The sequence below is a fragment of the Etheostoma spectabile genome, chromosome 2, assembly GCF_008692095.1.
Source record: "Etheostoma spectabile isolate EspeVRDwgs_2016 chromosome 2, UIUC_Espe_1.0, whole genome shotgun sequence".
In the NCBI taxonomy this organism is placed as follows: Eukaryota; Metazoa; Chordata; class Actinopteri; order Perciformes; family Percidae; genus Etheostoma; species Etheostoma spectabile.
Window position 1 is genome coordinate 6,266,064 of NC_045734.1, and position 14,280 is coordinate 6,280,343.

The window sequence follows — 14,280 nt, forward strand, 5'->3', positions numbered from 1 at the left end:
GTGCACCCTACTGTGATTCATTTCTTCTTTTTTACGTAAAAAGGGGCGTAGTAATTTTACGCAGAAGGAGCCGACCAGGCCAGTGAAACAGGCAGTCCCGTGCCGGGTGTCGGATGGTGCGTAGCAAGCAAGTATAGGCTATCCTGTCTGGAATTATATTACTTTCCGACGTTCATTATACGAGAAACATATATATAGGCTACATTGTGTCGTCGATAAGTTTTATGAGCCCTTTCCTTTGGATTTCCTGTGATGCCGCGGAGACAGTCGGATAGATAAGACAACGGTGTCATTTGTTACAGTTAGCTTAAATTAACCAAAGTAGGCTATTATATTTTGCTCAATTTGCCAACACCACATTCCATTCAGTAACTCACTAACTGTAAAAAAATAAATAATGCGACAGGCGTTTTTGAGACATGTCCGTCGGTTTCCGTGGGTCACCAACGTTACACTGTACGGTTGTCTGTTCGCTGGAGGGGACTTCGTCCACCAGTCGTTCTCGCGAGGGGAACAAATGGACTGGAGACACACGCGGAACGTCGCCGTGGTCGCGTTCAGTTTCCATGGTAACTTCAATTTCTTCTGGATGCGGTTCCTGGAGAGGAGGTTTCCGGGGAATTCCGTCCGAATGGTGATAAGGAAGCTGCTCCTGGACCAGACCACAGCGGCACCCCTGGCTACCAGTGTCTTCTACACAGGTCATTCATCATTGTAGTGGGCAGTGGGACGGAGGGCAGTGGGACAGAGGGCAGGGACAGGGACAGGACAGCGGCTGACAGCACACCACAACTCCCCGGGGTATTCTGAACGCCTGCAGGCTAGTTAATGGTTAACTTAAAGAAAAGATCGCATATGTCAATCTGTCGATTTGTAACCTGACCCGAGTCCTCTGAGTGCTCTTCTCACGCCAGCATGTTGTTCATTGCACTGTAAAACATACACCTTGACTAGCAGAGGTCACATGAAAGTCTTCACTTTGTCAATGATGTTCTTCAAGGAGGCCTAGTTTAGATTTGAAATGTGTCTGAAATGAGTTGTGTGGAGTAAAGACCTGTATATCCCTGTATATTAGGCCTAGGCCTCCTTTAGAAAAAGTAGAAGTACAGGTAGGCTTTTCCTTAAATAGCAAGCAAACTCAATCATGTAGGCTAAATGGATGACATAGCTTGCGTGGTGGAAGTTTTCTGTACTGCAGGAAAGGAGAAGTTTTGAAGTGAGAATTTTGTTTAAAGAAAATAAAGACAGCTGTTAACCCTCCTGTTGTCTTTGGGTCAAATTTGACCCCTTTCCAAAAAGTTTCTATATCAGAAATAAAAAATAAAAAAAAAAGTCTAAAAGAGAGAGAAAAATGTCCACAGAAATTTCAAAAGGCTCAGAAAAAGTGACAAAATCATTGGGGAAAAGCCACAAAAGGGTCGAAAATGACTTCCATAACCTTGATAAAAGGTTTTTCATTTTAAATTTGGACTCAGAAAAACTAAAATTTCCAGGTCGGTTGGAAGACAACACGAGGGTTAACCAGGGTCGGTCTTCTGGGAATTTTCTTACACTCCGCAGAGTATAGTAAGGCAAAACAGTTTCACAGAGTTAACAGCAGTAACAGTGTGTCAGTGTCTGGCAAAGTTAAACACAAACATCACGCTCTTATATTCTCTTTCCCTAGCAAAAGGAGACCTTGCTTGGAAAACTGGCCTTATCTTAGCAAAACAATTAATCTTAACACACAGACAAGTTGGAGCCACTTCTACGTCTTTTCTACATCTGTCCCTCATGCCTCAGAGTTTTTATGGTCATTTATCTTAGATGCCAAAGACAACCTGTGCCTTTGGTCATGTACAGAAGAGAAGATGTCCCTGACCCTGCACCCTTATCAATAAACATAGCTATGGACATCTGTATCTTTCAGACTTTATGGCACCAACATTCAAACAGCTGGGATCTCTTCTTCAGGGAAGACACATACAGAATGAATACAATTAAGTCATATAACTGAAAAGCATTGTAATGTAATAATATGAATAATATACAGAAGGATATATGAAATCATGCGTAAATGTAATTTTCCCAATAGTAGTAGTAACTCAAAGTTGTAAATCTGGCACCAATAAAGCAAATAGGAAAACCAAAACACTAACCTATTAAATAGACAATTATGCTTAATCAAATTTTTGGAGGCCTACATGCTGTCATGTACTGCTAATGGTTTGCAAGATAATATGCCAATACATGAAGTGATACTATTGCCATAGTACGTTTTTTTTCCTATTCTTATAGGACATACATTTCATACTGTGTCTTTGAAGTCCACTTACACTATAAACCTTCCATCTGTCAAAGCATTTTCCAGCTGACAGTCAGAGAATGAACTATCATTTGTCTTGTTTTCTCGCAGGTGTCAGTATCTTGGAGGGCAAAGACGACATCTTTGAAGACTGGAGAGAAAAGTTCCTGAATACATATAAGGTGAGTAGGAGCAGAGACACGGGCTGTCACAGCAGGTTTGCCTTGCTCGCACCTTTAAGTGCTTGCCTAATGTGTGACATGAGACAATTAACTTGTGCCTAATTTAAAACAGCTACAACATTATAGTGCGCGTATCCAAAACTGAGACTTAAAGGTCCCATGGCATGAAAATGTCACTTTATGAGTTTTTTTTTTAACATTAATATGCGTTCCCCCAGCCTGCTTATGGTCCCCCCAGTGGTTAGAAAGGGTGATAGGTGTAATCCGAGCTCAGGGTATCCTGCTCTGCCTTTGAGAAAATGAAAGCTCAGATGGGATGATCTGAAATCTTGCCCCTTATGAGGTCATAAAGGGCAAGGTTACCTCCCAGGGAATTTGCCCCCCCCCAAGAGAGTAATCATAGCTTTTAAATGAGCAAAGTGGCAGCTGGTTCAGGGCAACACCCCCAGCTTCTACCTTACCCCCCCCCCCCAGACTCAGAAATTGCACATACTAAGAAAAGCTCATTGTGGGACTGGCTCTAGTGGCTGTAATGTAATGTAACACCAAGGCTGAATTTTGGGAAAGAGACTTCAGATATGGTATTTAGGGGACCACTAAGGCCTATATAAAAACATCCGAAGAGGAATGGGACCTTTAATGTATTTAAGGACTGTTGCTCATTTAACATGTAGGCTGTTATTTGGTTTAGGGAGAGCTCTACTGATGGCTTGTTATCTGATTAATTAGCACGCATCTTAGTCTCTAAAGTTGAAAGATTAGGTTTATTTTTTGTAATCATAAGTTTCAATTGTGTCAGTTGAGGTTTGTGTACGACTACAAATGTTTGTGTGCTCTCTGTTTGTCTTTTCAGACGGGGCTAATGTTCTGGCCATTTATGCAGGTAAACATTGACATCTTTCACGGATAAATGTCAGTTCTTTACCCTTGGGAACAATATATAGTGAAGAAAATCTAATCTCAAAGGCCCACTTGCTAATGATTCTGAGCGTCTCATCACATCTCACAGCCTCATGATGAACCTAATGGAAGTGGACCTTTCAGTTTAGTGTCTTCGCTATTAAAATCTTGAATCCCGTCATGTTTTCATTAATTTGAATAGCTGTTATATATTTGATAATGTGATGTATTTTGAAAGACAAACCTGCAGAACAACCCTTGATTGTCAGGCCCATCCCAAAAATTATAACAACAAAACTGACAAAGTAAGGACTACATTCTGTAGTTTAAATTAGAGAATAAGGTTTCAGTATGACCTCTCACAACAATACTTGCATAGGAACTATTTATTTTATACTGCACCATAGTAAATCTGAATTTTTGTTTGAAATGTAAACATGTAATATACCAGAACAATGATATAAATATTTCTTTATCTGTCTCCATCAGTTTCTGAACTTTGCCTTGGTGCCTCTGTACGTGCGGACTGCCTTCACCGGCTGCTGTGCCTTCGTTTGGGCCACCTTCCTTTGCTTCTCGCGTCAGAACGGCGATGGCACGATCGGTGCTGCTCTGGCGTGGATGTTCCCTCCTAAAGAGGATGAAGCCGAGACGGTGGACTCCAAGGAAAAGAGTGAATAGGAAACCTACTCCGATCCAAAGTATGTAGAATCAGTGGTTGTGATGGAGGGCGACAAAACGGAAACGGAAAAAGCAGCGATCTTTAGTGGAGATAGCAGGTTCAGTGGATGGCAGTCCTGTCTGTGGTTGATGTTGCACTATCACTGCCAGGGTTTGAGTTCAAAGTCACACAAAAAAAAGTGCGTTCTCATGAACTCATGGTGCTTTGAAACAGCATCCAACAAATGGAATGTACGTACAGTATATTTTTCAGTATGCATACAGCACATGACCTCAGTGGGAAAATGTAATTCAGTCCTACGTTTGAATCCCACAGTGAACCATCATGGTACTATATTTGTCATCAGGTTTTGTTTTTAATAAATGCAGTCTTGTGTTCTCACAAACAAGAGAGTTCCCTTAATGTATTGGACCGTGCTAAATGATATTGGAATGATTCATGAGGATTTCTATGTCTGGAAAGGAACCATAGAATTAAAATGTTATTGATTTTATTTCTGTGATGGGAACGTGTAAAGTTTGGTGTTCCACACATTTTTCTGCTTTACATCTAAAAACTGAACTAAGACTGCTAAGACTTATATCTGCAACTGGAACAGAATGCCTGATTTCTAAGGACTTTCTGCTTTGGTTCCTGATTACACTCTGGTACAAGAAGTGCACGTGCACACAGGGACCAATAATCCGTTATATATATACAATATATAAAAAACACCTAAAACCACTAAAACATATCCGAAAATATATTTTTCATCTCATATTTTCAACCACTGTTTCTTAATATTTAAATGTTTTGCCAATGAGATACTACTGAAGATTACTCTGAGTTTATATATTAATGATTGATGAAGGTTGTCTGAAACATCCATTTACTTGAATGTGGAAATGCTGCCTGCCTGCTGTCGTACTTTATGTTAATGTGATACTGTGGAGTGCTCTCTATTACATATCTTAACAAAATTTACAATTTTTTCTAAAATATTGATTGCCATTTAAAAAAAAAAAATGTCCCTTTTACTGTCAATGTTACTTTATAGGTTACCTTGCCTGCATTTATTCTTGAACGTCAGATCCTGCCAAGCAGTTTTCTATAGAGGTCACTTTTAAAAATAGCTCGGTATAAGAGCTGACTGCTATTCCTATATATATAAATATAATTTTAAAAAGTTCCAGGCAAACTTCTTTCCTTTTGATCCCTTTAAATCAGACATCTTTTAAATTGCATCCTTAATTATAGTAACTTATTATCAGTATAGTATTAGATTGATTGATTCTAATTATTATTTGTATGCTGATGTGCTACACTGAAACTCAAAGATCAAATCAATGAATATTCCCTTTGTTCCTTCCAGCCGCTGAAGACTGGGTGATATTACTCATTAACTTATTCAAAGACAAAGTACACTACTTTCTATTTTTTGAATGGTTTTGATATCACAAAAAACAACTATTTAAACAGTGTCGTTGACTGTAATGTTTTGAAAGAAATGACATGACATTTTGTACAGAAGTTACACTGACTGTGGTAGAGATAAGTAACATGTATTGTTGAATAAATAAAAACACCACATTGACTCAATGTTTGTTTACTGAGCATACAACCATAGCAACACAAAAGAATCTATATAACTGAGATTATAACTGACCTTGTTGAGCACAGCAGACCCATCGTTTTCTTTGTATGCTCCAGGTTGATCGGTAGTATTATGTACTTCTGATATTTTGCTATCAAAAGTACATCCTCTGTTGCTTGTGTTCCAACGTACTGTAATATTCACGCCACGCTTAGGCGTGCTACTGAGTTGGGTTGCGTGTTCAGACATAAATATTACTCATTCCTCTGTATTACTCATAGTTTAGGTTATGCCACTGGGGCTCTGTCTCCATGTCTTGTGGTAATATACGTCATTAAGCACAACACATACTTTGAAAGGCCTGCCTGCTGGTGCATGCCCTATTTCTACAGCCGGCATTTCCTGCTTCAAAGGCATCCCAAATAAAGCTTTATGCGGCTATTATTGAAATAGTTTCTAAATTTGTGACACACTGCTAAAACAATTTGTCGAAATTGTGACATATGCAACCAGACCCCATGTGGAGACATCAGCCACTTACCCTGTGGCGGTTATTTCAGCCTGCCAAATAACAACCAGAAGCAGGCCTTTACACTTCAGAGACAAAATGCTTTAAGAACTATTAGCCCCTGCACGTGTTTTAAACTAATAATAAATACCTGAGATATATCCAGGCAAAGCTGTGGCATAGTAAAAACAAATTCTTAAGCAGGCTGATAATTAAAAAAACAACAACAACAAAAAAACTCCAGAGCAACTATGTGTCTATTGTGTTATTTTTACCGTCATCTCGGTGTCAGTGGGTGTCTCCCAAGTCTTCACGTCCCTGCACCGTACTGCGCATGCTCCCTGCATCCTATTCTCCATCCATACGTCGACTTCAAAGCTTGAATAAAGATGCTCAACGTCTCGGGTCGCTGGAGCCTTTTCACCGGGTGAAACTGAGTTATATTACCAATTAACAAATAGCCTACATTTGGAGGGACGCACACAGAGGAGCCGTGCAGATTTTCTTTTTTAAAGACTCCTTATCCTGGTTTCGTCGCGCGGGCACTCCACCGACATGGAACTGAAGAAATCTATTTCGGACACCGAGCGCGCGCTCAGGAGCTACGGCGCCGTGTCGGAAACGGCATGGACAACGGACAAAGGTGAGCGTCTCGAAGTGAAATATGATGTCGTTTTACCGCCTGGTGGGCCGAGAAAGCAGTTTAGCATCTCCGATATCTCAAGAGAATGTTTCCCTCTCTCCGCGAAACCCCAGTGAGCAGTTGGCGTTGAAATGGTTAACAATGACTCATAAAGGTTTAGGTTCAGAAACGCTGCCTCGGTGCTAAAGGGCCTATTAATTCCCTTGCATGCTCACTGTGGGTATTGCGTGGTTTGTGAATGAATTTGGGCGAATGCGTAGGCTACACCACAAATACGGCAAGCCCAGCACATTTTGAAACTTGTGGTCCTTTGATTCAGTCCAGAGAGAGCACAAGCAGCTGGAAGTCCATACCCTGGTCCTCTGCTCTGAGCAATAAGCTCTGAATTTCACATTAAAAACAATATTTAAGTTTATTGCAAAATTAATTAAAAGTTTTTTGTTCTCAAAATCCATAAATCATGTTCCTCACTTTTAGTGATTACTTTAAACATAGAGTTTCTGCACTATAATAACATCACCCCATACTACAGCCTTAGAAATGTCTATAAAGCTGAATAAACACCTCTCAGACACTAAAAATGAACATTGTTGTTACTGTTTACACTGTTCCTATTATTTTGTCCTGCATTTAATTTATTTGTCTTATTAAGGGCTGCAATGAACAATTATTTTCCTCAGTTAATTCATTGTTTTATTCCTCATTTGGTCTGTAAAACGTTAGAAATAGTTTAAAAAAAAATGCCTGTTACAATATGCTAATGTGAAGTCTTCAAATGCTTGTTTTTTTTCAACCCACAGTCCGAAACCTAAAGATATTCAATAACATCTACTAAAAGCAGCAAATTGTCACTTTGGAGAAGCTGTAGTCAGAGGATGATGCATGATGCATCATGCATGACAATCATTGGCAATTATTTTTTATGTCAGTTGACTTCTGCTCTAAACAATACCACAAACTAGCCCTTGTCTCAAAAGTGACCATAAAAATGGAACAAAAACACACCAAAAAAGTGAAAATCATTAGCCGCAGAGCCCGTTTTAGATGTGTCAGATGTTTCTATTAGTTTGTCCTTTTTTTTCAAATCCCAAGTGATGACGGCGGATGAATGACGCATGTGTTGACAGAAGCAACAAAGCGGTGACATCCTATAAGATGTGTCCTGGTTGGTTCCACTGACAACAACTCACAACTATCACAGAGAGCAGGCTGTGAAGCTACTTCAGAGGATAAGTCAGAGAAGAAGAAAAAAAATGCAGTGGATATTTTTAGACATGGATCAAGCCATTAATCTCTCTTTCTTTCTCTCTCTCTCTCTCTCTCTCTCTCTCTCTCTCTCTCACACACACACACACACACACACACACACACACACACACACACACACACACACAGTCACAGACAATAAGACAAAAGTAAGGCAGGGCAAACCCCCTCCTCTTTTAAACACTGCCTGTGTTACTAGTGCAGCAGTAGCAGTAGGCTACAGTGTGACTGCAGGATGCGGGCTGTGTCAGGGGCGTCTGCATTGGATGTCACACAGATGCTGACATTTCCCTGTTGTCGAGCCCCATGGGGCCGCTGCACCGCGCACGATCCAGGCTCTCCATTCCTCATTACATCCTAATCCGGTTGATCCGGTTTGTTTTAATGACACAGGGCTAATTCAAACTGATAAATTAATGTGTTAGGATACATTGAGCTGGCACTTTGCCACCATGACTTAATGCAGCTTGGTTCCATTGGTGGTTTTGTATAAGCACGTGGCTGGAGTGTGCAAACGAAAAACAAGACACAGAGAAAAAAAGGGGGATAAAGAAAGAAACACTTTTGCTCTTGCTGTCTTTTGTATCCTGCTGCAGTTTCATGATGTAAAGTTACATTTTGGCGTCAGCGTCTTGTTGTCAGCAGACACGTCAGGTGATGATTCAACAACAGTGAGGCACAAACAAGCCGGGCCCTCCTGTGCACACTTCTGTCTGCTGCGGTGAGTCAGCTCGGTCTTCAGCAAGCATCCGTGAAAAGTACCACAAACACAGACTGCAGTTTATGTTGCAGCAGGAGGACGAGGAGCTGATCTAGTCCTCTAATGTTACGCTTTGGATAAATGTCATGTGTCACATTTGACACCTTTGGATTAAAGATGAAAATAGTTTCTTTATACGTATTTAGGTGTATAAGGACCTATCAGCTTGTGAACTGTGGATTTTGTCCTCTTACAGTGTAGTTGTGTCAGGAGGGGATTGCTTCACAGCAAGCATGGACCGACATATGGATAAGCATTTGTTCATATGGATATTTTATAATAAAATAAGCAACAATGCTTATAATTAAGATTTAGGTCTGCAGAAATACAGAGTGAAGTTTGACACGTGAGTGATGGTATATTATAGTATTGCATAATACTTATTGAGTACCCCAGTGATTGGGTGTTAACAATCCATAATAAGAGCCTTCTGAGAGACAGCTTTTTATTTTTTAAAAGGTCAAAATTCAAGCAGAAGAGCTCAAACCCTCCCTGCCTGGATAACATCCATGTCTCTCAAACTCCACGCTCCCATGTTTGAAACAAAGGGTTTCTGTTACAATTTTGAAGTGTGAAGACGAAACTGTGATAACCCTATATTATAATTAGATATGTCTTATGTAGTATATCCTCAAACAAAGCTTCTTCCAGAGCCACCAAAGACATTATACACATTATTGGCAGAGTGCTCCTTTAACGATTTGCAATGGAGACGGATGGGAATATTGGCAGGGAGAAAGCTTGATGACATGCAACAAGGGGGGAGGAAACCAGGAGAACACACTAATAAGCAATCAACTCCGCATGGAATATATTTGTACCTGCAAATCAAGATGTACACTGTTGCTTGTATGTTGCAAGGTGCTGGCAGGGTCAGTTTGTTGCAGGAGTGTCATCTTCTGCAGTGGTCAAGTGTTTGGTCAGTGTAGGAAGTGTTTTCTATTGGCAGATATGGAGAGTGTGAGGTCAGTGCTCAACTCAATCAGCAAGAACTACAGCTGCTCATTGATCCTTGAAGGTACAGTTGTTTTAAAAATATAATATAAGTATTTGTTTCTCTTCCTCAACAACCTTCTGCTAAAAAAGGATCTCAAAGTGCTTGTATTACATGCTTTAATCCTGCTTTTCTTTATGCCACACATTCACGTCATCAGTGATCGAAACCTTTTAATGGGAAGCAGTAATGGGTGCCGGTGGCACTGTTGTGACTTGAAAACGTGAATCACCTCTCTCAATTAAACATGCTTTTAAACTGCTTGCTCTCTAAATATCATGTTTTTGACTGATGTGAAATGACAAGTAGACAAGGTGAGAAATGTGTCGGCCAAAGCTCTGACCCCGGGAGAAAGTTTACAAGGATTAAAAAGACAGAAATGAGAAACTTGTGGTTGCATTTGTCACATGAAATTGATGGAAAATACATTTACGGTGTTGACTTAGATACAGGTGTTGTGCCACTGGAATCTGTAATTCAGCCCCGTGTAGGTACCTGTTTTCACCTGCTTTTAAACTCTGAAGCAGTGTCCAAAGTGAAGAGAAGTGCACAACAGACTTGTCTAGAGCGGAGCTGTCCTGTTGGAGAAAAACAATCTCACTACCAGTGGTGGAATGTCTCTCAGTAAATTTACTTAAGTGCTGTGTTTAAGTACAAATTTGATGTTTTATTATAAATTAAACCAGCCAACAATATAATGGCCTACACGTCCAGCTGAAATGATAAGACCATTAGACAGTTGATTGGCAGAATTGTTTTAATCGTTTCCAATTTCTAAAATGTGAGGATTTTTCTGCATTGAGTATTTTTACTTTTAATACTTTCTTTTTCAGATGATACTTACATACTTTTCCTTAAGTAACATTTTCCATGCAGGACTTGCGTGGTATTAGTACTTTTACTTAAGTGAAGGATCTGAATACGTCTTCTAACACTGTTCACTACAAAGATAGTAGACGTTTCTTCCTCCTGCCCTCCACTGTCTCCTGTTTCCCTTGTCTCTTTTTTTATTCCTCCTTATTCATTTGGACTCATCCTGGCTTTCCTCTACCTCCGCCCTCCCAGGTCATTCAGATGTGTCCATGGCAGAGAGCACTATGGCTCCAGAGGAGATCGAGGTGGAGATGGCTCGTATTCAGCGCCTGCGAGAGGTCCTGGTACGCCGGGAGTCGGAGCTGCGTTTCATGTGAGTTGCTGAACGATCAATTTCTGTTTTAACGCCAGAAGTAATAGAGTGTGACAAAAGATTGAATCGATACAGTGTCATAACAACTCCTACGGCTTTTCTTGAGTGGATAAACTGCTGGACATTATTGACAATGCCAGCCGCCCCCTGTACTCCGTCATCAGCAACCAGAGGAACCTGTTCAGTGGATGGCTGCTCCTTCCCAAGTGTAGGACCAACAGACTCAAGGACTCTTTTGTCCCTCATGCCATTACACTCTACAACTCCTCTCTCGGGGGGAGGAGGTAATAGGGCAAAGAGGACAGTACATACGCACCTGGACTCACATAAATACCTGGACACTTTAACACTTTAACACTTGACTTGACACTGACACTTTATGATAATGTATGGTAAATGTCTTCCTTTATAGCCAAAGTTTTTTTTTAATTGTTATTATTATTACCGTTATCACTGTTATATTTACACTGTCTTCCTCTTTTTTCTCTCTATACTGTATTCTTCTTGCTAAAAACGGATGCCGGAAATTTCAATTTCCTTGCGGGAGTCATCCCAAAAGGATTAATAAAGAGAAGTCAATTCAATTCAATTCAATTCAATTTTATTTATAGTATCAATTCATAACAAGAATTATCTCAAGACACTTTACAGATAGACCACACTCCGGAATTTACAAGGACCCAACAGTTTAGTTTCCTCCAGAGCAAGCAACAGTGCGACAGTGGCGAGGAAAAACTTCCTTTTAGGCAGAAACCTCGGCAGACCCAGGCTCTTGGTAGGCGGTGTCTGACGGGCGGTTGGGGTTAGAATGAAGAGTGGCAATAACAAAAATAGAAAAAATTAGTAGTTTGTAGCAGTTCTTTGTAGTAGTTCACATAGCAGGACGCTGTGCAGCATTACAAGGCACAGCAGGACGTAGCAGGACGTAGCAGGACGTAGCAGGGCCACCACAGTGTAGCAGTTGAACATGGCATCACAGAACGTGTAGCGGAACCATGGCAATAGCTGCTACCCTGATTTCGGAGCCTCTCTGATCCAAGGGAAACATGCTGGGGAAAAAAAGAACATAGGACTCCGGGGAATGACTCCCCAGAAATAGGTTAGTAACAAGCATTTCTGGGACATGGATGCACATAAATGAAAGATGGAAAGATAGAGGAGAGAGGAGCTCAGTGTATCAAAATAAGTCCCCAGCTGTCTAAAACTATTACAACAAAACCAAGAGAGACGAGGTAAAGAGAGCTCCAGCCCGGCCGGGCCAGAACTCTCCCCACGGATCGGGCTGTATGCCAAGTCTCCCTTTGGTTCTATTATATCTGATTGTATGTTAGATAAATCTGAAAACTATGGACTAGCTAATCTCCATACAATATTCGATTCTATGCCCTAACTGTGTATCAAATAAGTCCCCAGCTGTCTAAAACTATTACAACAAAACAAGAGAGACGAGGTAAAGAGAGCTCCAGCCGGCCGGGCCAGAACTTCCCCAACCGGATCGGGCTGTATGCCAAGTCTCCCTTTAGTATTATATGATAGATAAATCTGAAAACAATGTGACTAACTACTACTCCCTAACAATATTCGATTCTATGCCTAACTATAAGCTTTATCAAAGGAAAGTCTTAAGCCTACTCTTAAATGTGGAGACGGTGTCTGCCTCCCGGACCCAAACTGGAACCTGGTTCCACAGGAGAGGAGCTTGATAGCTGAAGCTGAAGCTGAAGTCTAAGTCTATAATGAGGTTTACTGTGTTAAAACACTGCAAAACCATTCAAGTCCTCTTCTCCTTAGGCTATAAGTTGGCTGTTCCAAGACTGTTTAAAGCGCCCATATTATTCTCATTTTCAGGTTCATAATTGTATTTAGAGGTTATATCAGAATAGGCTTACATGGTTTAATTTTCAAAAAACACCATATTTTTATTGTAATGAACATTGCTGCAGCTCCTCTTTTCACCCTGTGTGTTGAGCTCTCTGTTTTAACAACAGATTTAGGCATCTCACTTTTATTCAATCTTTGTTGGGAGTTGCACATATGCAGTAGGTAAGGACTACTAGCCAGTCAGGAGCAGAGTATGAGGGCGTGCCACGCTAGCAGCTAGGTGAGCATTGTAATGTGTTACACAGTAGAGCTGTTTGGAGCAGTTTTGAACAGTGTTTTCTGTTGGAAATGGTAAGTCCCTGTTGGGGGCTTTTTCACTTTGAAAACCTATAACATGCACAAAAAAGATATACAGTATAACACAAAAAAAGGAAAGGGAAAAAGCCAAAAAGCATAACATGAGCACTTTAAGACAGAGAGAGGCGGTCCATTTGTTCATTGATTATGCAGAGGCCTGGACATGCCAATATAGCAGCTGAATGAGTCACCATGATGAACTCATTGGCTCATCATCAACATCAGCTTCAAGGATAATGGATCAGTTTTTGAGATGACATAGGCCTACTGTATTTTTTTTCTTCTCTGTCTAAAGCCTCGCTGATGCCTCGCTTGATCATGGGAATGTTTTGACTGGGCTTGTTGTAGAGCATGACAACGTGGATGTTGGACGACGTATTCTGTGATGGAGGATTTCACACTCCTGCTATATGTGACGAATCAACTGATTTCAGTGTGGCTTAAAAACACTGTAGCCGTATCAATGAGCTAAAAAGACTACTACACCATATCCTGTTGTTTTTATATAATGTGAAGCACAGATTTAGGGTTTTACTTTTCAAAACCGTCTTTTAATGAACAAGGAAAAACCTGCATTGCATTATTATGGAGGGTCAAACAGCCCTTTGCACCTTTATAGAACTGCACTGTTATCCCAAACGAGTTGTCTTTACTAGAAATTTGCTTGGAAACGTGATGCCCTAAACGGTTTAAGTTTTTACACAAGGTGACACTTAACAGGTCAAGTTGTATCATCACAGATTGGTAAATTGCTGCAGTAGACAAATCAAGTTACATTAGTCATTACTAAAAAACTGTTACCATAACTTACTTTTATTGTACTATAATAAACATGAAACATTAAACCTACTCATCAAAACTATAGGAAGAAGTCACTCTTATGAATACATGTCTTTATAATGGTACAGTTTTAAGAACCATGTATTCTAAACATTACTTCCAGGAAAATAGAAAAACTGACCAAATGTAAGTTATAATCTGCAACATGCTCTGCATACCATAGAGACCCCTGGTCTCGGTCAAGGTGCAACAACAAATGTAGAACATGAACACTAAATCAACCATACACAACTAAAACCCATGTAACATAAATGCAATCCCAAAACTTTAACAGAACAAACACA

General features: G+C 40.3%; 2 protein-coding genes and 1 long non-coding RNA gene across 4 annotated transcripts in view; 2 read left to right on the top strand and 1 right to left on the bottom strand.

Moving 5' to 3' along the window:
- Window positions 1-5,621, top strand: LOC116705221 (mpv17-like protein). The gene is made up of 4 exons (XM_032541213.1): window positions 1-701; window positions 2,396-2,466; window positions 3,320-3,349; window positions 3,856-5,621. Exons 1-4 carry the CDS (start codon window positions 398-400, stop codon window positions 4,045-4,047), a joined length of 597 nt encoding a protein of 198 aa, XP_032397104.1. The 5' UTR covers window positions 1-397; the 3' UTR covers window positions 4,048-5,621.
- LOC116705230 (uncharacterized) lies at window positions 3,878-6,485 on the bottom strand. The gene is made up of 2 exons (XR_004335882.1): window positions 6,405-6,485; window positions 3,878-3,997 (listed from the first exon to the last, which is right to left on the bottom strand). It is a non-coding gene; the product is annotated as an uncharacterized LOC116705230 (long non-coding RNA).
- The window catches only part of bmerb1 (bMERB domain containing 1), a 15,732-nt gene continuing 7,915 nt past the window's right edge, over window positions 6,464-14,280 (top strand). For both annotated transcript variants that reach the window (XM_032541191.1, XM_032541200.1), the window contains exons 1-2: window positions 6,464-6,772; window positions 10,858-10,978. In XM_032541191.1, the coding sequence (XP_032397082.1) occupies window positions 6,685-6,772; window positions 10,858-10,978 (209 nt within the window). In that variant the 5' untranslated portion in view covers window positions 6,464-6,684. The remainder of the gene's footprint in view (window positions 6,773-10,857; window positions 10,979-14,280) is intronic.